The sequence below is a fragment of the Ctenocephalides felis genome, unplaced genomic scaffold (assembly GCF_003426905.1).
Source record: "Ctenocephalides felis isolate EL2017-DRISC unplaced genomic scaffold, ASM342690v1 CF-g0.4_SCAFFOLD_01886, whole genome shotgun sequence".
NCBI classification, from domain to species: domain Eukaryota; kingdom Metazoa; phylum Arthropoda; class Insecta; order Siphonaptera; family Pulicidae; genus Ctenocephalides; species Ctenocephalides felis.
In genome coordinates this window covers 23,082,366-23,108,904 of record NW_020538040.1, presented here as the reverse complement: position 1 = coordinate 23,108,904, position 26,539 = coordinate 23,082,366, and the positions used below count along the sequence as shown (strand labels likewise).

Genomic DNA, 26,539 nt, shown 5'->3' with positions numbered 1-26,539 from the left:
TTGAACAGCTTAATATCAAGTAGTAATGATCCATTCTCATTTCAAAATATAGATCTAAATAATAATCACAAATGTAAATGGCTTTACCACTAGTAGAAAAGAAATACGTAAAGTTGCCTTCTACAATATTGTTCGTAAATGCAACTTATTTATAACAGTTTATAAAACACCTAGTTGGTTTTGATAGCTTGCAAATATATATCATTTTTCTATAAAATGCTTTTAAATGAATTAATTTATATAATTTTTATTAATTTAATATAATTAATTTATATGAATAAAGTATTCAAACAATTTTGACTACTTCGAGCGAATGATGATTTCATTATAAATTACGTACCTACGTATAGAAATCGGTGTTTTATAATTATTTATTTATTAATTTCCCAAAATGTATATTATTGAATTTGTAGAAAAATCGAAAATAATTGATTGCTTATATTTTTACATATTGACGTTTAAAAATATTCTGTTTATTCTAAAACTAAAAATGGATGTAAGTTGGTGTTGGTATGTAAATTTTCTGGTTATTCTGCCAGGTATACGTTAAGCAAAAAGGCATGTTTTATGTATAAGTATGAATTTATTAAGTATCAACTTTTATCTAAAATATAATATTATATGGATCCAATATTATGATCATCGCCCATGGCAAGAACTTCTGAAGAGATTTTTTTTTAATTTTCGAGATATCACAACTAATTTTATTGATATTGTCGTAAAATGCAGATATTAGTTTATCAGTTATGATAGTTGTTGGTAGATTAATCATTTTTTCGCCCAAGAAATTCACATGCATTGCATTTTTTACATTATTTTGTTTTTGAATTTTACTTCAATATATTCTTCAGCTCTTTTAGAAGGCAACTCGATAGTTGACCTATTGATAGTATTTTTATTAGAATTTTGTTAATAGTATTTTTTTAAAATTTACGTTATGTTTTGATATTTTGTTAGTGACCTCCGTCTAATAGTGATGGTATATTTTAGGTTCATTATAAAAAAGTCGGAAACAATCTTGAAAACAAAGTTTCGTATATTTTTTACAAGAGAAAATAAATATGACTACTGTTTGATATCAGAAAAATTTTAATGCTTATACATTTTTTACTTTGTTTTATTCTTAAACACCAATATGTTCTTCGATTCTTTTAGAAAGCAATACCATGGCTGTCCTATCTATATTTGATAAATAATTTCCATTTTAATTTGGTGCTAATTTTTTCTAAGGGTAATAATATATATTTAATTCAATATAACAATATTAACAACCTGAAAAAGGCTTGGAAACATCTCCTACTTGATATCAGGTCGTCGAAACAAAGGTTCAAATCTGAGATTTCATAATCACGAAGCCAGGGGCTTACTACAACGCTACAAACATCATATATAAATTTCGTACTTAATTCACTTTTTATTTTACGCATATTGAATCAAATACCTTTAAATATTATAGGCCTTTGAGAAGTGGTTCGATTATAAAAATGAAAATAGACCACGCAAAGTTTCATCAAAATCCCAGAAGACCACACCTGAGGTTCTCCTTGTAAGTCCATTTGTTAGGAAGCCAATTTTTTGGTTAGATTGCACTTGTTGCTTTCGATTATCACAAATGCTTTTTAACTATTATAATAACAAGTATGAAAATAAATACTGATCAAGAAATGTAGACAATTGTTTCAAAACAATAATAAATTTTGGTTAAATTTTGTGCTCAAACCTTTCCTTCACTTTGGGATTCACAATTATTATAATTGACACATGCACAGATATGAAGAAGAAAAAATTGGAATAACCTGGTCTCGTACAATTGCAAAATATTAAAACATTATTAAAGAAGACCATTCTATGTAAGTATATTATATAACCTCCTACATATGTAACATGTCTTAAGTAGTATGTACATCACATCACATTAGATTATCGATCATGGTTCAGTCGATCTTTCAAGAAGTCGTGGGCTAGATAAAGATCCGGTTTAGTGTAGGTACAGGTACAGGTACAGATAGGTATAGCCCATCTCTAGACATTCTCTCCAGTACGTGCTTTATGACTAAAACGTTACGTTCGCAAACAAGACGGTTTTAGAACGATGGCTATGACTTTTTTCCAATCGTCGAAGATCGAAAGTAACGGGTCATCCGCATCAGAACGATTAATTCGACTGGTGAAGAAATAAGCAGTACTAAGGTGCAACTATTGGCTGTTGGCAAATCGATATAACTTTCCTAAATATTATTTACTGTAGAATCCGGATTAGCAAGATTTAAACAGTTGCAATAACAATGATTAAGCTCAAGTTAGACATATAAAATAATTTTCAATTCAACGACAGTTTTGTACGTGTGCATAAAACTGGTAGTTTTAATCTGGTTGTCCGGATTCTACTGCGAATGATATCAATCCGTAAAGAGAAATTTCTGTAATAGTTCAGTCATGATAGTAAGTTCACCTCGGAATTTGAAATTGTCTCAAAACCAACTTATGTTGCGTACACCTACCATATGTAGGTTTTGAGATAACTTTTAGGTGTCAATATGCAAGTATTTACAGACTTACAGCTGGGTATCTCGAATTCCGAGATTCTTACCTAATTTAAGTTTAAATGACTGAATTATAAAACTAATACTGAATGAGGAAAATAAATTAAACTATTCCATTTAAATTCAAACCGGGACTTTCTAACTGTTTATAAAATGAAAGAAATAAATATTTTGAAAATCGAAACAATTGTGGTTGAATAAAAAAAAAGTTAATTAGAATAATATAATATAGTTTCTCCGAAAATTAAATATTTTGAAAATCAAAGATGATTAAGATTTTTATGAATATTTATATGATTGAGATTCGTTTGCAAAATTTGTATCGAAAAAATAAATTTCGTCATATGCATAAAAATTGTAAAAATAGCTAAATTCGGAAATTCATAAAACTGTTCATTTTGAAATACACGTGAAATCAATAAAAGTTATAATAATGGTTGAGTATAAATACATAACTGAGTAGTATTTTACTAAAAGTGGTATTTATAATTAAACTATTTTTCGGATTCTTATAATATTTAAGAATGACGATTAAGACCCTGAAATCTAATTTCATTGCCAAACTATTTTTTTCTAACATTTGAAAAAAAACAGCCCGGCTGATCTTTACCAAGATTAAATCAGCACGATTCCCAACTGGTATCTTTCAAAAAGTTTCAAGTATGAATTTTCAAAATGGCTTTAGGACTTCTGGAAATTAAATTAGTGCACCCGTTTTTGAGAAAACGTCGACTCTAGTCCTACATTTCACCAACGTTCTCTATTAGACTTGTTCTCTAATTAGGGCAAAAGTTTAATTATGACGAGTGGGAATTATAGAATTCTATTGCCTCCTCCCATAAACTAATGCATAACAGTGGTTTTCTTGAGAACAAAAGACAAGAGATAAGTGGAGATTTTAGTCAGTATTATATCCAAGCGGTAGTAAGCCCGACATACCCAGACAAAAGACCTAGTCTGGTATGCATTTCCCTTGCTATACAAAAAAAACCACATACATTTTCCAACTTTGATGTCAAACGATTCAGAATGACTTGATACGCCTTGAAATCAAAGTTAGCAAATCGGAATTTCTGACAAAATGACTTTCTTATTCGGATAGTTAATGATTGTATCGACCATTCAAAGTAGTTAGATATCAAAGTTTTTAATTTTTTTAAAACATCTCAAACCAGGAAAATTATTTTAATTATGAAAAAATCGCAAACTTTTTCAAAACGAAGCTAATCAGGTACGATACAAAACAATAAAATTATATTATTTTATATTTCGCTGAATAAGTTTCTGACTAAAAAAAGTATTTTCGGGAAAATCAATATATAATAAATCGACCGTTAATACAACCATGCTTAAAATTTCTCGCTTAATACGCCATTTTATGACTAAAAAAAGTATTTTTCGGCAATATCAATAATAAAGCGACCGTTAATACAACCATGCTTAAAATTTCTCGCTTAATACGCCACTTCATGACAAAAAAAGTATTTTTCGGCAAAATCAATATATACCAAAGCTCTGTTAATACAATCATGCTTGAAATTTCTCGTTTAATATGCCACTTTATGACTAAAAAAAGTATTTGTGGGCAAAATCAATATATAGTAAAGCCCCGTTAATACAACCATGCTTGAAATTTCTCGCTTAATACGTCACATTATGACTAACAAAAGTATTTTTGGGCAAAATCAATATATAGTAAAGCCCCGTTAATAGAACCATGCTTAAGATTTCTCGTTTAATACGCCACTTTATGACCAAAAAAAGTATTTTTGGGCAAAATCAATATATAGTAAAGCCCCGTTAATACAACCATGTTTGAAATTTCTCGCTTAATATGCCACTTTACCCAGTGCCCTGCACATAGAAACTTTATTTTCCTATCACACATACTAGGTCATCTCGCATCAGAAGCGTTTTGGGTATAGTTCCTGGAAAATCGTCTAAATGGTAATTACTGCAAATAATAAAAATAGTTTAGTATGAATAGAGCTTCATAATTTTATTGTTCGATGCCCATAGCAAATAGAATGTTAAACAAATACAAATAAACTTTAGCACGCAATGAGTCGTGGAAAGTCTTTGGCTCTTCTTATAGTATTTCGGTCATGTCCCGCTTGTTTCAACTTTACTTTTATTATTTTTTCACCCAAAGAATAGTAATGGCTTTTGAAATATTTACTAGAGAACTCGCTCGAGGCCAACGAAGGTAATTTGATCCAAAAATCTTTTTCTAATTTCGAATCGATGTCGGAATATATAATGTATAACTTATTATGCAATAGTTTCACGTAGAATCAGGAGGCAAAGTTCGCGCATGGAGTTATATAACTTGGAAATATGATTTATAAAATGTACTATGTGAACATTAAGTTGATTAACCGATAGGAAAATGGTAAATATTGTAGGAGAAAACGGTTTGAAATGATGGCTCACATACATAAATATTCTACTCATTTCATGCTGGTAAAATAAAACTATAGCGTTTCATTTTCCATTGACAAAGAACAATAGTCGCAATTATTTGAGTAAAGTATTGGGTAGTGCGGGGTACAAAAGTCCAATTTGACTTTGAGAAATTATATTAAGAAAACTAAACCAATTACATAACAACAAATAACACATACCATACAAACGACTATTAGACTATAAACAGTAAAACTCCTAGCTAATTCATAATTCATCATTGTAGAAATGTTTTTTGGCAGTTTTTCAAAGATTTTTCACCTGGTTCTTTTTACCCAATAGGCGGCGTAAAATGGGATAGCCAGTGAATCCTTTTAAAGGTCTTTACAAAATAATGGCTGCATTATTCAACTAATGCAAAATATGAATTTATTGGTACATTTTTTACGGATATAACACTGTATATAAACTTGATAAGATTTTTTGTCAGAAAAAATCATCAGCTGGGTTGAAAAAAATGTTTATTTAACTTATCACTCGTAAAATTGACTCTTTAACTGAATTTACTTTTTTATGTACTATTTTTTAATGTTTAGACCTTTGTTAGGGTAAAGGCTCAGATGGTCCTTTCTACCCCAAATGCATGTAAACTTTTATAAAGGTTATATATGATAAACTGTCGAATCTAACTGAAAAATAACAGTACATCTTATGAAGTAATTAAATAATGTAGACTTGAAATTATATTATGGTCTCGTAAACTTAACAACAGTGCTCACAACAAAAGAAAAACTAACAACAAAAGAAAATAGTCATAGAAATCAAGGTGATAGCTGGTTATCCGTAAATCGGATGATGCGTAAAAATCACAGATGTTTTTGATTTAAAATTAGTACAAGCTAATTGTGGCTGTACCAATTTCAAAAATTTAAAAGCTTTGAAATATAAAAGCAAAAATTGACTATTTTTGCGAAATGATCGTCCAAGCTGTTTCTTTACAATTAGCAGAGAAATGAAAAAAAAAATCATGTTTTTGCCAAAAATAATTTCAAAAGTCTAATGAAAAATATCAGGATAAAATCATGCTGGTTAATTTTAGTTTCTTCGTCATTAATTTTTGATAATAGTTTTTTGACGATTTCGATGAAACTTTTTCTGATGATAAAGTTCGTGGTCTTCACGAACATCCTGCACATTAAAAGTAATTTAATTATAAAAATCATTAAAGTTGGATGTTGTCATTTAGCATTGCTATATTGTTTTTGAATTTCTCTGTCTCAATGATATTTTCATGATACATATATAAAATTCTATATGAAAAATTTCAATCCATCAATGTTTAGTAATATGTTTGGATTCAAATGAATGTACTGTCCAGTTCTGGACGATTGAGCATCATCATCGGAAAATAATTTAATCACGCGCATAACCTTCTCCATTATCATCCATTATCAGAATAGAATATGTGAGCATCACAAAGTATTTATATCAGCAATTCGTATTCGATTTGTCATCCATACGACACGAGTTTAATTTTAATTCTAAACGAATCGATTATAGAAGCGGTATATTACTCTCAATGAAAGTTAATGGTAATTTGCCATCGGGATATATCAAAAATAATTGATACGTGGAATATAAAGTACAAAATATAACTTTCCCTTTAACAGAATCTGAAAAATAATTTGGTAAAATAATTTGTTATATAGGGGAAACTGGGTATGGTTGTGCTAGCAGCAATAATTTTGTTAGTTTACCAGATAGCTGGGAGAAAAGTAAATTAAATGGTAATTAAATTGAACATTTGTCTACGAGTAAATACTGAAATACTGTCCTTAAATACGATGGATTAGTCATAGAATCAAATCATACAAGAAAGGGCCAGTGGCACAACCGTCCACATCCGAGAGCCGATTGTGATAGGCATAAAAATAGATTAAAAAATAATAGGTACAAACCCGAAAATGGTTCATAAAGACTTTCATTATCAGAAATATGTAATACAATACAGCATAATCATGTAAACAAATATAACAATATATAACAAAAAATAATTTTTTTAACAAAAAATCTTTATGAAATCTTTAATTTGAATTTTTACTCTCTCTTTCGTATTTTATATTAGTTAAGTTAGATTTTCCTTATCTGTTTAAATTTCACCAGAAAGGACAAGAAATACATGTCACAACTTATACATGTCACGTAAAACAAAACTAATTTCTAGTAATTAACTACTAATGTTCAACTTACAGCAAAATACCAAAGCAATTTATCTGTATATAAGTAACAGGTATTATTAGAAGAAATTGAGCAAAAACTTACTTATGGCTCTTTAAAAGCAATTCGGTCTATAGATCACGACAGATTATAAGCGCTGATTCAATGCAATAAGGGAAACTTGTTCGAACAAACATACTTCATATTTCACCTTTTGGTCCATATCTCAAAATCAGTATATTGGGCACAACCGTACCCAGTCTCCTCTACTGTTCATCATCTATGTGATTTAGATCAATCTTCTATTACAATATATTATTATTTGATATTAATTTATAATTATTCTTATTTACGTTTATGATAAAATATTCAATCATATTTTAACTCAGAAAAACTACTTAACCAATATTTTCTTTATTATCTTGGACACAAAATTGAAAAATCGAAATCATTCGAAATCAGGTTGCAAAGAACCTAAAACAATGAGCCAAATATACCAGATGCATGAAAAGTTTTGGAAAATCCGGTGATTCATTTAATTGAAACCTGAAGTTAAATTCTCACATTTTTAGTATCCCGTTAGAACAAGAAGTTTGTTTTCACCAGAATGTAGGGTTTTCTGATTTCATGTCTTCTTATCGTTTCAAAGCATTCTGAATCCATTGACCGCAAAATTGAAGTAAATTAAAAGAGTATGCATTCCAAAAAAGTCAATGACTATTTCGAAAATTTAAAGGCCATTCGATGAAATCGATGACGATAAGAACTAGCATGGATTATAATTAGTAGTTATAATGCAAAAAATTTGTCAACGTCTATGCCAAAAATTCTGAACCAAGTTTGAGAACTCAAAAATTGTTCGACAGATATCAGTTGAAAATCCTGCTAAATGTTTATAAAAATCGGCCGATCCATTACTTTATAATTGATTGTTGTTACTGTTTTGAGAATTTGAATAAAACTTTGTATAGCGGTAAATTAAAAGTGGTTTAATTATAAAAATCCATCAAAGTTTTGTATAATAGGGCGTAAAATGGGTTTTCCTGGCAAAAGGGTTTAACGCGTAGCCTCATGTAGACGGAGTCGCGAGTTAAAGCCCCCGCTTTGGCAACCTGGTATCGCGCAGCAGCGATGTTCAATTTGACCTAAAAATATAGATCAAATATATGTTCCTAATTAAAAATAGCTCACTTTGGGAAACCTATCACACTATTCTTCCCTGAATCGATTTGGAGTTTAACTCGGCTTATGAACCTGCCCTAGGGGCATTCATTCCAAATCTTAAAATACTAATTATATATAAACAATCTGAGAGATCTTCAAAACTTGACGATGGTATTCTAAAATTTTATATTTTAAATCATATTTTCAGACCAAGCCTACCCATATTCTGAATGATCGAAAATATTAAGGTAACCACAAAATATCCATGTAATATAATACTATTTTGGAGAATTATTTTTATAATATTTACAACGCCAAACATGCTATTTTGTATCTTTTTGACCTAAAACTAGACAATACACATGATAGAGTAGATTTTGAAATACTTTCGCACAGAACAAAGCAATCATGTAGTGCACCACGAGAGAAATTAATATTCTAAGAGTTTTCTTATAAAAATTGCATGGATCTGATTTGCATTGTATACGTAGGAATTTGCATACGAGATACTAAAAGAAATGGAGTGTTTTATATAATATCAATTTTTATAAAAATACATTTTTCATAGACAGTAGTAATAGTAATTGAATGGATATAAAAATATGAAACAAGAAATATTTGGTCAAAAAAGAATATGGTTCTAGTAAGTCTAGAAACTATTTTACTTACGACTAATTGTTTAATTCCAACAACCAAGACTACAATAAAGCTATATTTTCATTATTGTCCCTTAAAGAGTAAACTCGGAGTTATGTTAGACTCAACAGGTTTTTTATATAACATCTATAAAAGCTTACATGCAGTTAGGGTAAAAAGAACCAACTAAACCGTTACCGTGGCAAAGGTGTAAATAAAAAAAAATAGTAAGTAAAACAGTAAATTTTGTTAACAAAAGCAATTCTACAAAACATAAGTTAAATAGTTATTCCAACTATGCTGGAGATAATTTTTGGCGAAATACCACATCAAGGTTATATACAGTGTTATCTCTGTAAAAAAATGTACCAATGAGATTTATATTTTGCATTGGGTAAATAGTGTAGCTCCTATTTTATAGAACCCCTTTAAAAGTAAGACATTTGATTTCTGTTCCATCTCACCCTGTCTATGAGGTAAAAAGGTCCAGATGACAAATTTTTGAAAAACAGCAAAAAATACTCTCTACAATGCTAATTTAGCTGGGAGTTTTACTGAACATTGTCAAATAGTTGTTTGTTTGATATGTGTTGTTTTTTGTAATGTAATTTCCTTTTCACAATATAATTGCTCGAAGTCAAATTGGACTTTTGTGCCCCGCCCTACACTACTACTTGAATTTACAGCAACATATCACAATCTGTTTTCAATTACTATCCCCATAAGTTACATATGATAAATTGATATAATCGGTTTTGGTTTTAGGTTTTTATTAAGGAAGCCTTGCTCCAGGTCATCCATCAAATCTATCCTTTCTTCAAACGTCTCCTAACTTTCTAATAAGCACAATCTCTATTTAATAAAATGTCTTTCACGGTATCATAACAAAATATTGGTTTCTAATTTGCGGTAATTGAAATAGAAGATTTTGTATCTTTGGTTCTATTTAAGTTTCAAATGATAATTGAAGTTTTGTATTGTGGCGGGAATAGCTCACTCAGTAGCGTTCTCGACTCACACGCTGGAGGAATTCGGTTCGAATGTCCAGCAATAACAGAATGAAATATATAAAATATTAAACTAGATTAAGAATTTGTTAATTTGTAGAAGACAAGAAAAAAATTGTATTAGAAATAAGAAGAAAAAAAAGTTTCATTTAGAAGATGAGAAGAACATATTGAGAAACAAGAAGGAGAATGAAATTCAGTAGAAAGAAAATTGATTGGAAGATTAGGATATAAGAAGAGATAGTATATATATGATGAATGTGTAAGAAATATATATGTAAGAATTGTATAGAATATAATGAAAAATAATATGAATAATGTAGGTGGCTAGAAATGCTGTAAAGCGGAGACCAATAAAAAAAAAGAAAAAAAAAAAAGTTTTATACTGATTGGAATTTGTATAAAAGCATAATGCAACACTACTAAATATTATATAATTTGTTTTAGTAATATTAGGTTAATTACAAAGTCTTACTAGAATAATTAATTTAGCCTAATTAGGCTAATTAATTATAATCATATTAGCACTTTTTCATTATTATTAAAAAAATATTATCTCTCATTTCATAGTGCTTCAACAAGTGAGATTATAATAGTGCGATTTAAAAGTTTGCAAAGAAAAATCTACTCTCTACTTCATCCAATCCGAAAAAATCAGCTTTTGCAGGATTTATGTTAAGACCATCTCATCACTTACAATTTATATAAGATTATATAATCTTCTATTATACCACAAATATTCCGAATCTCATTACAATAACGTTACATCGTCGAATAATTGATCATCTGATTTATTTGCGAGAGAGCAAAGGAGCAACCGATTTGACATAATCCATTTATATGTCAAATGGTGCAATATTAAAATGAATTTTTTTACCAATAAATTACCACACCCAGAAGAAGCGTTATTATTTGCAATATAGAATTTGCAAAACAATGAGAATTATATAACTGACGTTGGTGTGGGAGTGCTACGATTTGCTTGCATTTGAATCAACCACAACATATCATATTTGTGCTTTCAGGAAATGCCAGATGCGGTTATATAAACAGATATATATATATATATATATATATATACATATACTAGCTGACCCGCAAATCGATGTTTATCCATAAAAATGTTTCTAGAAAATTTTTAGTAGAAAAAAAGAACTAACTACTAGTGAATGTGGAAGTACGTGGTATATAAGTAAAAGGGGTAGTTAATACAAATTAACACAACTAGTTGGTTTACCTACTGCAAAGCATGCCACATATTATTATTGTTCCTGGCGCTTATTGATAGTCAGTGCAAGTGACAGGCTAATGTCAACAAACTGATTTCATTAAAACTGAGTTAGCACATTTGGAGATTCAGGATTCTAATATATTATTACCGTAGTAATTTATTAATTCACTAATTCCATCCATTAATTCACTAATTTTTGAATTCCGAAGCAAAATCTGAACCTTATTTTTTAATTAAGGTCATGCCTGCTCAACCATGTACCTAAATGCCTAAGTACCCTTTCAAAAACTGTTGAATCTTCAGATTTTAATATTTTTGCTATAATTGTTCTTCCCTCAAGTCGTTCATAAATAAAACACTGCTTGTGCGCATCGGAAAATATTTGTACAATGAAAGAAATAGTTAGTGATCAATAATTTGGCGTATGTAGTTTTATCGATGGTAACACTTTTGTCTAAATCTAAAAATTGTAGTAAAAATGTTTTAGCCTAATAGAACAGAAAAATTTTATCTTTTCCATAAGCTCAGAACAATCTTGGTCAAATTTCAATAAGTATCCTTCACAAAAGAGCCGTCAATTGATCAGTTATCGAGCTAAATGAAAAATGATTAGACTATTAAAGTGACTATTATGATATATTAACTAGTAGTTTATAGCATTGTGCCTTAAGACTTGTGCTGGAACTTCCCGTACTATAATGAAATGCTCGAGGAATATTGATGTTTTCAAATAGATTATTATAAATACTGTAACGTTGTCTAATATTTATAAGAATTATATAAACTGAATTGCAAAGTTACAATTATTAATTTGAAGCCTATAAGTAAGCGTTAGAACTTTAGCCAGAATTAAAATTAAAATCTGAATTATTTTCGATATACAAAAAAAATTTTTGAAAACAAAATTGAAATATTTTTTCTTTCAAACGCAATTGTTTTATAAACATAAGCAGAAAGTTTTTTGAATCATTCAAATCGGATGCTTAGTTCTCTCAAAAACTGCCATTTTTGCACATATAGCTCGGTATCTTCGAAACAGCTGGACCTGCATTTGCCAAAAACTAATCACCACTTCTCCCCGTCATTACGAATTGAATGCTTTTTGTATCATTCGGATTCGTTCTCTCAAAAACTCGATTTTTATTTTCTGACTCTGTGCTCCAAAACGGTTGGTTCTGCCTTTGCCAAAAATTACTCAGCACATCTCATTATCAATAGGAATCGAATGTTTTTTAAACCATTGAAATCGGTTGATCCGTACGCCCAAAAACGTAGACGAAAAACTGTATCCATATATACACACACAGATACATCTTTTTTTTCTGAGGTATGCCAAAATATTCAGAAAAATTCAAAACGTAAAAAAATATGAAAATTTTGAATTTCGATTTTTGGACGATTACAATAAATTACCCTATAAATAAATCAATAAAATCTTAATGTTGATTTTATATTCGTTTAATATAGGCAGTTTTTATTTATTAGCATTTCACATTCTGCCAAAATACATCTTGAACAGATATATGGTTTCATTGCAAAACGTATATTATTGCAAAACAGCAATTGAAAATGCAAAAGTGAAATTGCAGATATAAATATTGGTATTGAATCTCATTATAGATCATGGGAGAATGATCATATTGTACAGATAGAAATTGTTGAAAAACACCGCAATTCTGCATTTAGCGGTTAGAACATGAAAGTCATGTATATATTAGGATCTGCAGATTCGTATTTATAGGTTGTATATAACTTTTACATTTGTTATAGTAATTTGCAATATCGTTTTTACAGAGATCCAAAAATGTAGTGAGGATTACGCAAAGGTAAATTAGATAAAAAAGTTCAAATATTTCATTCGTAATAATATAAATATGTTTTAAATATAATATTATCATGAACTTCAATTTCTGAAACCGTACATTCTTCAGTAGCTGTGTATACAGTGATAATTGCAAGGAGGATAACGAGTTACAGTTTATAAAAACGCATTTTAATTAATTATATAGATTACAGACTTCATAAACATTCATAAATAACAGACATTCAAAAAAACCCGACAGTTTAACCGTAGATGGTATATTTAACATGCTTCTAATTGCGATGAAGATGTGGGTTGAAGTTCCACATACTGACTTCGCTTTTCATGGGATCAGGAACTAAATGAGGTTCTGCTGCAGCCAAAATATTTTCAGCGTCCTCTTTAGAAATCTGCAGATTTGTTAAACATAATATATGAAACTATTTTAAAACTGTGCAAAGTGGAATATGTGTTTTCATTCCACAAACGACAGATAAACACAATTTTTCTATCACGTTATAACAAGTCAAAAAAAAATTAAGAAATTTTTTTTCGAAATCATGATTTTTTTCAATCACATTTTAAGCCAAAATTAAATTCATTAACTGAATTTTTCGAAATAATGATTTTTTTCCATTTCGTTTTTTTTCCATCATATTTTTACTAGTCAATATGTTTTGAGTGATTTTTTCAAAATTATTCTTTTTCTATCATATTTTTATGTAATCTATTTCGACATAATGATTTTTTTCTACACATTTTTACATATCAAAATGTTATAAGTATTTTTTTTAAATCGTATTTTTTTTTACCATACAAGTTAGTATTAAAGTAATTTTTTTCTAAATCATGATATATTTTCTATCATATTATTATTATTATATTTTTTATAGTCAATATTCGAAGTATTTTTTTTTAAATAATAATTTTTTTCCATCACATTTTTACTAGTCAATATCATTTGAGTGATTTTTTTTCAAGATTTTTATACATTTTATATCATATTTTTACTAGTAAATAATAAATATTAATATAGTGTTTATATATTTTTTAAATAATTGTAGCTGTACCCGTTCATACTTCGCCGTGTTTTTCCTCCAATTAAAAATTTGAACAAAAATTCATGTTTTCTACATCTAGTACACCAGGTTTCTTGTCTTACAGTTTACCTGTCTATATGACTATCAGTCTACCTCTCTACCTGTCAACCTGTTTATCACTCAACCAATTTACCTGTTTATCAGTTTACCAATTTATCTGCCCGCCAATTTACCTGTTCAACAATTTACCTATCTACGAATTTACTGTTTGAAACTATTCATCTGTTCACCTGTCTGCCAACCTGCTAGTCTACCAATTACCAATTAATTAAGAAAGATATAATTACTTTTTTATTTTTTACAAAATAATGGTTTGTGGTAGGTGATTCAAAATTAAGGGTTATATGTGTTTTCTATATACGCTTTTATTTATAAAAAAATAAATAAGTAAAATTTTTTTAAAGAAGTCTTCGAGGCGACCAACTCCTATTACTTGGCTTTAATCAAAAAATGCGAAAACTTGTCCCGGGATAAACCAAACGATTTCCTAAATATTTGAAATAATATTTTACTTCTGTTTTTAAAAGTCAAAATCTTTGAAAGGTTTTTTCTATAGCATAATTACAAGTCCAAAATTTCAATGTTCACATGAAATTATGTACATTTATTTCATAAAATTCCTTATTTCGTCAAATATTGTTTGTATTTTTTTAGTATCGAATTAACTACCCTATAGTGCTTGCCAACCAGTACTAAATCATCTAATCCATTGTATAAGTATGCCATATTGTTCAAAATTGTAGAAAAATAATTAAATGATTAAAATTTTATCATATACTTGATAATTGTAATAACATTGATCGAAATCACTTGCACTGGCAAAGGTAAATTTATATAATAGAAATAATTGAAAATAAATTTATTTTAAAATAAATAAGTCTATCAAAAAAACATGAGGTAGTGTTACCCTCAAAATAAACTTTTGAAGGCGCGATGCACGTTTGAACTGTTTACTGCGACAAGACTATGACAATGACGCTCAACATCTGACAGGATTGCGATTATCGCTTTCATCACATACAGTTGGGGAAACGTTATTTAAACTATCCAGTTTTTAAATAATAGCTATGTCCATATATGCCATTTTGTCCGTATTTTACCAGCTTCTTTCTAATGGTTTCTAATTATTTTATAATTTATATAGTTAATACTCCCCCTCATCCACCGCAATATCCTATTGTAACATCAGAACATTTACATTTATGTTTATCACAAAAGCTTATTAATTCTCAATGTATGCGCAAGTACTGGTAATTTGCATAATTGCATTGTTAATAATGAAGCATTTTTAAAAATTATTAAAATTTTAGTAACTTACATAGCAAGGGCTGTTCAGTAGACGGGTGTTAATATAGGAAATAAATGGCGCGTATAACTCCATGTCGATAAGTTCTTTCCAAGACGTGTGCTGAGAATCAATCACTATTTCGGCTGTTGCTTTTGCACCTCGAGCTTCCCCTTCGAACGCAAACCTAAAATAATAAATATATTTATGTTTAGTTCACCATTTAAAAACAGTGTTTATATATATATATATATATATATATATATATATATATATATACAGGAGAATGAATCAACATATCTGTAATTCCAAAAATCCAAATCCGTATAAGACTATGTTTTCGGAAGATGTCATTAGTTTAAACCATACTTTTAAGACCAAGAATCCCATTATTTTACAGAAGGAAAAGAATGGAGACCTCAGAAAATTTGCTGAATCTGTATTTATCTTTTTAAACCCCAATTGCGTTAATAAACGAAATTCTGCTCGTTTAGTACATGACACTTATCATAATATTATCAATTTTTTTTAGAAATAATTCTTCAAATCTTTGACTGTTGTTGTTTTTTAATTTTATTCTTTTTAATTCTTATATTTTCATATCTTTTGATATTTTATTTTCTCTAGTTGTTTTACTCTTATTTTTTATAGTTTTATATTATCACTTATATAATTTTAAATTTATTATGTCAAAATTTCTTCCAATTCATTGAAATAAAAATTAATATAATAATAATATTTGACTTATAGAAGACTTTCATAATTCTGTTACCATATGTCAGTAACCCTTTGTAGATAAAATAAAATTGCAAATCATATCGAACAATGCCAATGTTCTATCACAATCCTAGTATTTAAATACAAATCATGTATTCATAGATGTCAAAAAATATATAAAAAGACCATTCATACATAAGATGACGCAAAAACAATGAATGCATGAGTCAGAATATTGAATCGAAGATCAATAATGCGAATGACTGCACTGATCGTGATTTAAATTGTAATCCGAATAGTCTTTTCAACAGATACATCACGATTTATTTCATCTGAATTGTACTTTCATGGCCAGATAGATAAAAGAAATAACAATTCTGAGGTAGGATAAATAAGACAAAAGCGGATATTAATTTGTGTCCATCAAAAATATTTTATATATTAAGTGAAATTTATAAAAAAAAAATTAATTAAGTGTACAAGAAAAAAGCATAAACTTAAGTCATGTTTCATGAAATTCAATTAATTCAGTTAATAAATAAATAAAATATTTGCAAAAGTTAGTTTGTATTATTGTATGCATATTTTATATCTGTATTTTCAAGTAAAACCAATATCACTACTGCATGATATCAGGCTGTCTGAGGTGGTGAACGTTATTTTATTCTGCATCAAAGTCCTTGCGAGAGGTTCAAGAAGTTTTGAAATTGTTAATTTCAATCGAGTTTTGCCAAAAACTAACTAATATATTTTCGAAGTGATATTGTTCGAACAAACTTAGTTTTTTAAGGTCGTTAGTTCATACCCCGCTATGGACAGCTTACATCGTGCTGCAGCGATGTCCATTTTCATTTGAAAATATAGATAAAAAATATGTTTCTAATTAAAAATAAGCACAATTTGGATACTGCTGTGCTAAATGGCAGTGGAAAACTTTCCACACTATTCTTCCCTGAATCAAGTTCGAGTTTCATTCAGCTCATGGACCTGCCCTAGGACAGTACTACCATCATACGAACAGTATGCCAATAGACAAAACAACTTTTATTAAATAAAAAAATTACAATGTTTTGCAATGTTGTTTCAAGCATTTGAAAATAAATCATGGTAAGAGTTCAAATTAACACTAAAGTTTAAAAAATCTATATAATGTGATTTTTTTATAAAATAAACCATTAAAAAGTTCAATGTTTTTTTTATAAAATCGCTCAAGACATTTCTTAAAACAATATTACATTTAGTAATATTTTTCAGAAAGATTAATAGCATTAACTCCTAGTCTCCTAGTCATTGATTTTACCACTAAGCCAATGTTCGTAATTATTGACCATCTATGTTATATTTCTAGAATTTTTATATTTTCAACTTTTCGTAGGGTAAGTTATAGAAATCGCAAAAAATCGAATTTTTTTATATATTTATACGTTTCAAAGGTTTCTGAACATTCGGCATACTATAGAAAAAATGGATGTGTGTGTGTTTGTATATACGATATCACAGCACGATTGCTTTGAAAAAAAAGTTCAAAATTTTCAAAAAGTTTTTATGATATAAAAAAAATTCAAAATTTTTTAAAAAAATGATTTTTTCTCAAAAATTTCAACTCAAAAAATTATTTTTTTCGAATTTTTCAAAAAGTTTTAAAACTTTTTTAAAAAAAATAATTATCGGTACGGGAAGTTCCAGCAATTTGGCTTAAGGCACGATGCCATGTACAAAACATTCAAGATTAAATTATGACAAATACAGAACTCATTGGCTAACCTAGCAAACGTTCAAAATTATTTTTATCTTGTATTTTGAATTTTGGGTATTTTGTGCGTCTTCACATTAGAATACATAAATAGTAACTGCATAAATTCAAACGATAATGCCATTCAACTTCAAATTCTATTCGTAGTTTATTATGAAACAGTTTCGTCCTGTTTATCGCGTTATAATTTAATTTGCCATTCGCCTTTCGCTCCACAATCCGCGGTATTTGCGATATAACGCGACCACAAAACTGCCAATTTATTTTGCCCTCTGCATTGACATGGCGCCTCTTATCTATAATAATAATGGATAGATCGAACAAATAAATGTCAACTCTGGCTTATGGCGAACAACACTGACATATATGAACAAGGTCGGAGTACCAGATATGCATTGTTTTTAAATAATAATCGATGCTCTTGTATAGGATTTTATTATATTAATAACCTTCTTATTGCAGTTTGGTGGTTAGAGATAATTAAAATACCGCAAGAGGAAATAATTGTACAAGAACTATATGGAGAGCTTTTCTTATATGCGGGAGTGCTAGACCAAAGTGAATCCAAAATTGATTTCGAAGTCATCGGTTAGGCTCCACTTGGTACATAATTGTAGTCAAATTGTTATAAATCATTTTAACGCAATTTGGTTAAGAACATGGGCTAACACAAACTAGTCCCAGGTTCGATACCAACATCGACCAGCTTTGATATGAGTAATATGGTATCAAATTTTTACTGCAAGTAATAGATCTCAAATATAATATCAAGTAAAAGTCCAGTCAATTGCTGCAATACGTATACGCCAATACTATTGAACACATAACACATTTTATATATAGTCTACATGAAAAAATTGGTTGACCGCTGGGTTGCCCTTTCGAGAAAATTACTAGGTTAGGATGTACGATAGCAAACTCATAGAACACGTAGTTTTGCTCACTGTTGAAAAAAGTACATGATTTATTTGAAGTGTAAACTAGTTGTAAGTGGCATTTTGCATCGGGGAATGAACTGCCCGATAAGTGTAAATAATCGATTTAATCAATTTTTTTTATTTATATATAATGTAATTGTTTACCTGTCTAACCAATCTACTTGTTCGTCTATTCCCGTATACCAATCCACCTGTCTACCATGGGTCTACCAGTTTACCAATCTGACTGTTTACCTGGCTACTTATTCACGAGTTTACCTATCTACCTGTGTACATGTTTACTTCTATACTTGTCTATGATTTAACTATCTGCCTATCAGTTTACAAATCTATCTGTCAACCTGTTTCCTTTCCACCTGTTTACCTGTCTACCTACATACATGCCTATCTATCTACCTATTTACCAGTAATTCTATTATTTTATAAATGATGATTTGTAAAGATCATATTAGATGATTATATAATAATGAATTAATAATATCAATTTGTAAATATATATAATATTTAATCAACAAGTGTAAATTTTCTTACAAAAAATTCTGCATCTCCAAAACCGCTAAGCATGCTTTCGCAAAATAGTCCAGTCATTTGGTCGTTTTGCCGGTACAGTACTCCGGGAATTCTGAAAATTGGTAATCTTATAGATTTCAAGGTGTTCTTTACAAAAATCAACTTTGTCACCTCAAATTTGAACGGCAAGTTGCCGCCATATTGAAAAAATGGCGTCAAAAAACAGCTTTTTTCGAATATCTCCTTTCTGGCTGATTCTGCAATAAAAGTATCTATGTACGAAATAAACTAGATAAAATTCCCTACAATTCCTTAGAAAACCGTTTTTCTGTAAAATTGATAGTTTGAGAGTACGGCCGCCTCAAAGTCTTTGCTGCTCTCGCCGTAGTATCAAATCTGTCCAATTATGACAGAACTTTGAACTTGACCACATTCCTTCTAATAAATAAATATTTTCAATGTTAAATTAAGCGAATAAGATCTAGAAATAAAATAATTCAAATATTTTTCTGTTTTTTTGCTGATTTTTTACAGCTTCAAGCTACTTGAAGCTGTAAGGTGCTACTCAAGCTATAAGTATACTTATAGCTACTTTGCCATTGAAGTGTTAAAAAATTAGCAAAAAAACGATAAATATTTGAATTATTCTATTTCTAGATCTTATTCGCTTAATTTAACAATGAAAATATTAATTATTAGAGAGAATGTGGTCAATTTCGAAGTCCTGTCATATATGGAGAGATTTGATACTACGGCGAGAGCAGCAAAGACTTTGAGGCGGCCGTACTCTCAAACTATCAATTTTACAGAAAAACGGTTTTCTAAGGAATTGTAGGGAATTTTATCTAGTTTATTTCGTACATAGATACTTTTATTGCAGAATCAGCCAGAAAGGAGATATTTGAAAAAAGCTGTTTTTTGACGCCATTTTTTCAATATGGCGGCAACTTGCCGTTCAAATTTGAGGTGGCAAAGTTGATTTTCGTAAAGAGCACCTCGAAGTCTATAAGATTACCAATTTTCAGAATTCCCGGAGTACTGTACTGGCAACAGCCTTTTTTTGCACCAAATGACTGGACTAAAAATCAATTCCGTCAACTCAAATTTTCTTAAAGTTAAATTGAGAATTCTAGTTTGTTATTGTAACATATTAATTTTAAGGAAAGTCTTTCATTTTAAAGCATTAACAACGAATGGAAAATCTTATAATATGTTTTGTATCAAATATTTGGGCGGCTTACTGGCTTGTGTAGGAATTAAATATCTGAATTTATTGGTCTTCATTTATTATGTTCATTTTCTAGAATTTCTAATTATCTGACCTGTTCTCAATACGCCCTTCAGGAACCCTGTATGCCCGCAGCCAGTCCACAGATCTCTTCAAAAGGTCGGGATAGTATTTTTCAACGTCAGCAATGTCTTTTGCATAATCCGCAACTGGATCGCTGGCGTTGATTCCTATCAATTTCCACTTGCATTGATGGTCTTCTAAGAGGGCAAGGGAACCAAGAATCTTAACCTGATACAGAAAATTTAATGAGGATAAAAAACGACCTTAATTATAAACGTATTGCTAGTTTTTTCTCATCTTAAACTATGAAAGATATTATAATAAAATTCTAATAAAGTCGGAAATACAATATTTAAATTTATAATTATGTTACCTGAATAACACTGCCCCTGGGCAAACGTTTACAGCCAATTTCTAGGACTTCCAGTGGTGAGTTACAACCTAAAATGCCAGTACTGGTATCTGCTTGTTCAGGATTTGACCACGTCTGAGGCAAAGAGCAAACATTCCACATGTAACCGTGATATGGAAAACAGTTCGGAACGTATCTATAAAAATTATCATTAAATTTAATAGAATTAGATAAAAATCTTGATGGCTATGTATATTAAGTTTAAGAGCACTCCACCACATAGAATCAACCCATCGCACCATCAAATATTAGGTATAATTATTAATAATAAATATAATTACAAATCAGATATTTTCCATAAAGACAATTTGGTATTTGTCTTATAACTAGATTTTTATGAAATCAGCTTTTTTTCTTTATTTCCTGGAAGAGCAGCAAATAAGACGACGATAATAATTGATTCCACATTTATATTTATGAAAAATCGTAAGTACTATTTTAAGTTACACACTACACGACACTATTGAATAACACGATCACACAATCAAAAAATATTATCTATATTCAAGAACCTTAATTATAGCTAAAATGTTAAGAATTATAATTATCAATTATAATTCTTAATTAAATTACCGTATAACAATTTATAAAAATCGCAAAAATTTCGATAATGAAATTTTTTGTATGTATGTGCGTGAGGGTATATGTATGTGTGAATGCAATTTTTTGTCGACGATTTCGAGAGCCCAAGTCAACCGATTTGAATGATTCAAAAACATTTGATTTCTATTGATGGAGAGATGTACTTATTAACTTCCCGTAGGGTAAGTTATTGTATTCGTCCAAAAATCGAAATTGAAAATTTTTACATTTCTTCACGTTTTGGAGGTTTCTGAACATTTTGGCATAGTTCAGAAAAAGTGGGTGCGTGTATGTGTGTGTGTATATATGTATCTATGTGCGGATACAATTTTTTGTCGTCGATTTCGGGAGCACAAACCGCCTGATTTGAACGATTCAAAAATACTTGTTTCTATTGATGGAGAGATGTGCTTATTAGTTTTTAGCTAATGCAGGACCAGCCGTTTCAAAGATACGGGGCAAAAAGTGCCAAAAATCAGCTTTTGAGAGAATGGAGCGTACGATTTGAATGATTCGGAAAATATTTGACTTTTATGAACGGAATGAATAATTGCAACATCAATTTTGAAGATCCAGAAAAAATGCCTAAAAAATGATTGATTACATGAATAATTTTGCCCCGAACAAAACAAACACGTGATTCCTTTAAAAATTTTAATTCGACGATTTGGCTGCAAAATATTTCAAATATATATAAATATATATATTATATATATATACATATATATGTATGTATATATATAAATATATATAAATTATGATCTTTTAATTATATTTCAATTACAATTATGTAATATTTGTTAAGAGCACCCAATTTAAATTTTCCGCCAATTATTATTCTTGCATAAGTATTATTTTAGCTCCAGGCGCTTGCTTTCGCAGTATTTAGATTATTTCTCGTACCGTCACATCGTTAAGAAGACGTTCCTTTTGTATTGTTTCAAAAGCATTGTAATTGATTGATTTTAGTTTCATAGTAAATTATTCAATTACATAAGTAACGTTCTTCAGTTTCCCATCACGTTTTTTTTAATGACTTACATTTTAATCATGTGAAGACAACCTAGAAAATGTACTGTGCGATGCACTTTAGGTAATTGTAAAGATTTTTGTCTTAAGTGATTGTTTGTTTGGATTTGAGTATAGAAAAACCTACTTTATCATTGCTAAATAAGAATTTAATCCCAAATTTCTTAAAAACTGTGTAATGTAATATATTTTACTTTAAAATCACATACAAGAAATAATTCAGCAAGAAAGTCAATATTGACTTCATTGATAATAATAATGGGAAGTAATGCCCATGTCCTTGAGCTTAACTCTAACTCGATTCAGGGAATACTAGTATGAGAGATTTTCCATTGCCATTTCACATCGCAGTGCCCGAGATGGGCTATTTTCAGGTGTGTGTGTTTATGTGTGCATACGTGTATGTGTGTATGTGTGGATACACATACCATGGAACACCCATTACTTGCACTATATGTTCTATTAATATTTTGTAGTATATTTCATGATAGATAAATAATAATAGAAATAGGTTTGTTATCCCTCTGATAGTTAAAAGTAGCATAGTACACAAGTATCAATTAGGCAATTAAATCAATCAATTATTTACACTCTCGCTTCGTGATTATCGTTAGTCCGAAAACCTAGTATTTGCTAAAGTAAGTGTTAAAGACCATAGTTTAAATAGCAGTTGATTGAAGAAGCGAAGAATAAAATTTCACAATCAAAACAGACTATCCAATGAAGTCATTTAAATTAAATTCATCCTTCAATATTCTTGCCTTGTATTATATCTCAAAATAAATGAACGAGAGAAAAAATTAAAAAAGCAATGAAGCAAAGTAATCAATATAATGTATAAAACAGATTAAATCAATCAATTGACTACTATATCAATCAATCGATACATTATTAAAATAAACACCGTTTAATCTGTATATATTAAAAGTATATAATCAATGAGCATAATGCAATAGATGAAAGAATTAATTTGATAAATCGTATTAAATGAATTAAATCGATCAATCGATAATTGAGAAGTAAATATCATTATTAATAAAAAAAGTGTTTTTCGATATTATAAATGAAAAGCTTTATCTTATAAAATTAAACTAGTGTTGAATGGCATTGTGCCTTAAGACAAATTGCTGGAACTTTTCGTCCCGTTATTTAGAAAGTTTTTTGAAAATCTAGAAAAATATTTAATTTTTTGGATTTTTTTTTTTTGATAATTTTAATTTTTTTTAAAGTGATCGCGCTGCTTATGTGTAATATGCATTAGCTATTGGAGACAAAATATTGAAGCAATTATGTAGATAGTTTTATATGTGTATATTAAAGCGGGTCGATTTGTGAGGGTCAAAAAAAGAACATATGATTTTCCGATACTAGGGATCAAAATAAAATGTCCCCCTAAGTCCCCCTGATAGGTTTTTCAAAATTTAACCCTTATCTTTAAATCAATGCACGGGACATTAACATTCATTATTATTTGTTTTGATCCCTAGAATCCGTTAATCATATGTGGATAAATGTGTATGTCATGCATGTATATATAGGATACATCGGGGTTTAAATGTACGGGTAAAAAGTTCTACCACCAGTAACTCAAAAAAGTTAGAAATTTTTGTATAACAATATTTGAAAGTAGAGGGAAAAGATGTGTAACCAGCCATCGCCTTAAATCAAGCAACGTCGCTATCAGGAGATAAACGCAAATGTTTGAAAATCTATAACAGAAGATTTTCTTTCGTTGACAGTTTTTTTTTTGCTCTTGAGCACTGTTGTTTAGTTTACGAAAGCTTAATATAACTTTAGATATACTTTATTGAATTATTTTATAAGATGTATTGTTTAGTTTAGGTTAGATTCAACAAATGTTTTTATATAACCTCTATAAAAGCTTTCGTGTGGTTGGGGTAAAAAAAACTATTAAACCTTTACCCTAGCAAAAGTGTAAAAATACAAAAGGTAATTATGTTGGAAATAGCAATTTTACAACAGATAAGTAAAATTAGTGGTTAGTCCAACTCTGTTGATGAATATTTCTGGCGAAATACCAGATCAAGGTCATATACTGTGTAATATATGTAATAAATGTAACCATAACATTTATATTTTGCATTGGTTGAATAATTGTAAAACCCTTTCAAATTAAAAATAAGACATCTGTTTGCCACCTGTCTATCCCATTTTACCTCGCCTTTGGGGTAGAAAAGGGACAGATAATAAATGGTAGATGTTTTTCACTAATATTTTTCACTAATAATCTACCATTTATTATCTGTCCCTTTCTACCCCAAAGGCGAGGTAAAATGGGATAGACAGGTAGCAAACAGATCCAATGTCTTATTTTTAATTTGAAAGGGTTTTACAATTATTTATCTCTATCATTGGGAATTACTTGAGAATTTCTCTGAACATAGTATGATAGTTGTTTGTTTGATACGTGTTATGTGTTGTGATGTAGTTCATTTAGTTTGAACAGTATACATAATTACATAAAGTCGAATTAGAATTTTGTGCCCCACCCTACCTACCGTACATAATTCTAAATATTTAATTATAGAATGTAATGCAATACAACAGGTGGTCAAATAAATTGTTTTAATTTTTTTTAATAACTCACTTCACTTCCCCCAATCTGTGTAGTTGCATTATGGGATTGAGAGCTTCTTTCATGCAAATCTCCATGCGGTGGTTAGACCAACGGGGGCACCTGACAATGGCGTTATAGAGACCGGGTGAGGCCTTCAGTGGGATGTCATGGATGGACGATACCGGGCCTATTTCATCTCGAAAGTAAATACGATAACCGCGATGGTTTTCTGCACCGTGCTCTTCAATCTGATACATTTTCTATCTGAAATTCAAAAATTTTAACATTAAACAATTTTCAAAAAATTTCAAAGATTTCAATGAATTGCAACGTTTTCATAGAACTCCAAAATTTTCAAAAAATGTTATAATTTTCAAAAAATTGTTTTTTTTTCAAAAATTTCGAAAAACAAACAAATCCATATTTTTATGAGACAAGGTTCTCGGATGCTTTCATTCTATCTCGGCTCGATTAGGTTTTGTTTATACTTCTATGTTACATTTCTTGTAAACATACACATAAGTTTTTTGTAGAATACCGTAGTCACCAAATTTAATAAGCACTTAATTTGCAGTATTTATCAAAATATATTTTTTTAAATATAATATATTTTGTATATCAGCATTTGAAAATATTTCAAATGGTTGCTATAAATTGTTGATAAATTTTTATTGTTAATTTCTGGAATGTTTAATTACGTTACGGGAAGTTCTAGCAAATGGCCTCAAAGCACCATGCCATGTACCATTTGAAAAATTTGGAATATTTTTCGGATCCCCAAAATTAATCAACAAATTAACAATGACAGTCAAATTTTCGAATCCCCGAATGGCCATATTTTGACAACAATATTAGATAAACGTATCCACTAAAAAAAAGAAATACCTATTTATTTTTTCGCTAATTCATTGACTTACCATATGTGATACTTATTTTATTATTGACAAAATAATATTTGACTTGAAACTTAATTTTTTAAATTTTTGTATCTCAATTTTAATTTGACAGAGCAAGAAAAATCTTGACATATTTATAATTTTATAATTTTTTATTTATTTTAAAAACTTATTAAAACTTATATTTACTTAAATTAGTTTAGTTACTTACAAATAGAAAGAAAATAAAAAAATATATACCTCTAACCAGATTATTTTTCAGATTCTTTGACTTCAATAGATTTTGTTCATTAATCCCAATATTAATGTGAATCACGTAGCCTTCTTTTACAATGACATGGTCATTATTATTATCTGGTCGGGCACTTTTAAGAGGAATTATTTACAAACAATTTAGGAAAATGTTACTGAAAAATATATAATATTACCAAATGCATTTTTGTTTT

General features: G+C 29.2%; 2 protein-coding genes across 2 annotated transcripts in view; both read right to left on the bottom strand.

The window, feature by feature from the left end:
* LOC113374774 overlaps positions 1–6,385 on the bottom strand; it is a 101,393-nt gene extending 95,008 nt beyond the window's left edge. Inside the window, exons 1-2 of the mRNA XM_026614743.1 lie at positions 6,318–6,385; positions 4,434–4,497 (exon numbers count right to left, since the gene is read on the bottom strand). Coding sequence (XP_026470528.1) covers positions 4,434–4,497; positions 6,318–6,385 — 132 coding nt within the window. The remainder of the gene's footprint in view (positions 1–4,433; positions 4,498–6,317) is intronic.
* A 6,910-nt stretch (positions 6,386–13,295) lies between these two features.
* On the bottom strand, positions 13,296–25,454 carry LOC113374773 (inorganic pyrophosphatase-like). The gene is made up of 5 exons (XM_026614742.1): positions 25,228–25,454; positions 20,970–21,144; positions 20,628–20,824; positions 15,421–15,574; positions 13,296–13,412 (listed from the first exon to the last, which is right to left on the bottom strand). Exons 1-5 carry the CDS (start codon positions 25,452–25,454, stop codon positions 13,296–13,298), a joined length of 870 nt encoding a protein of 289 aa, XP_026470527.1.
* Between the last annotated feature and the right edge of the window lie 1,085 nt (positions 25,455–26,539).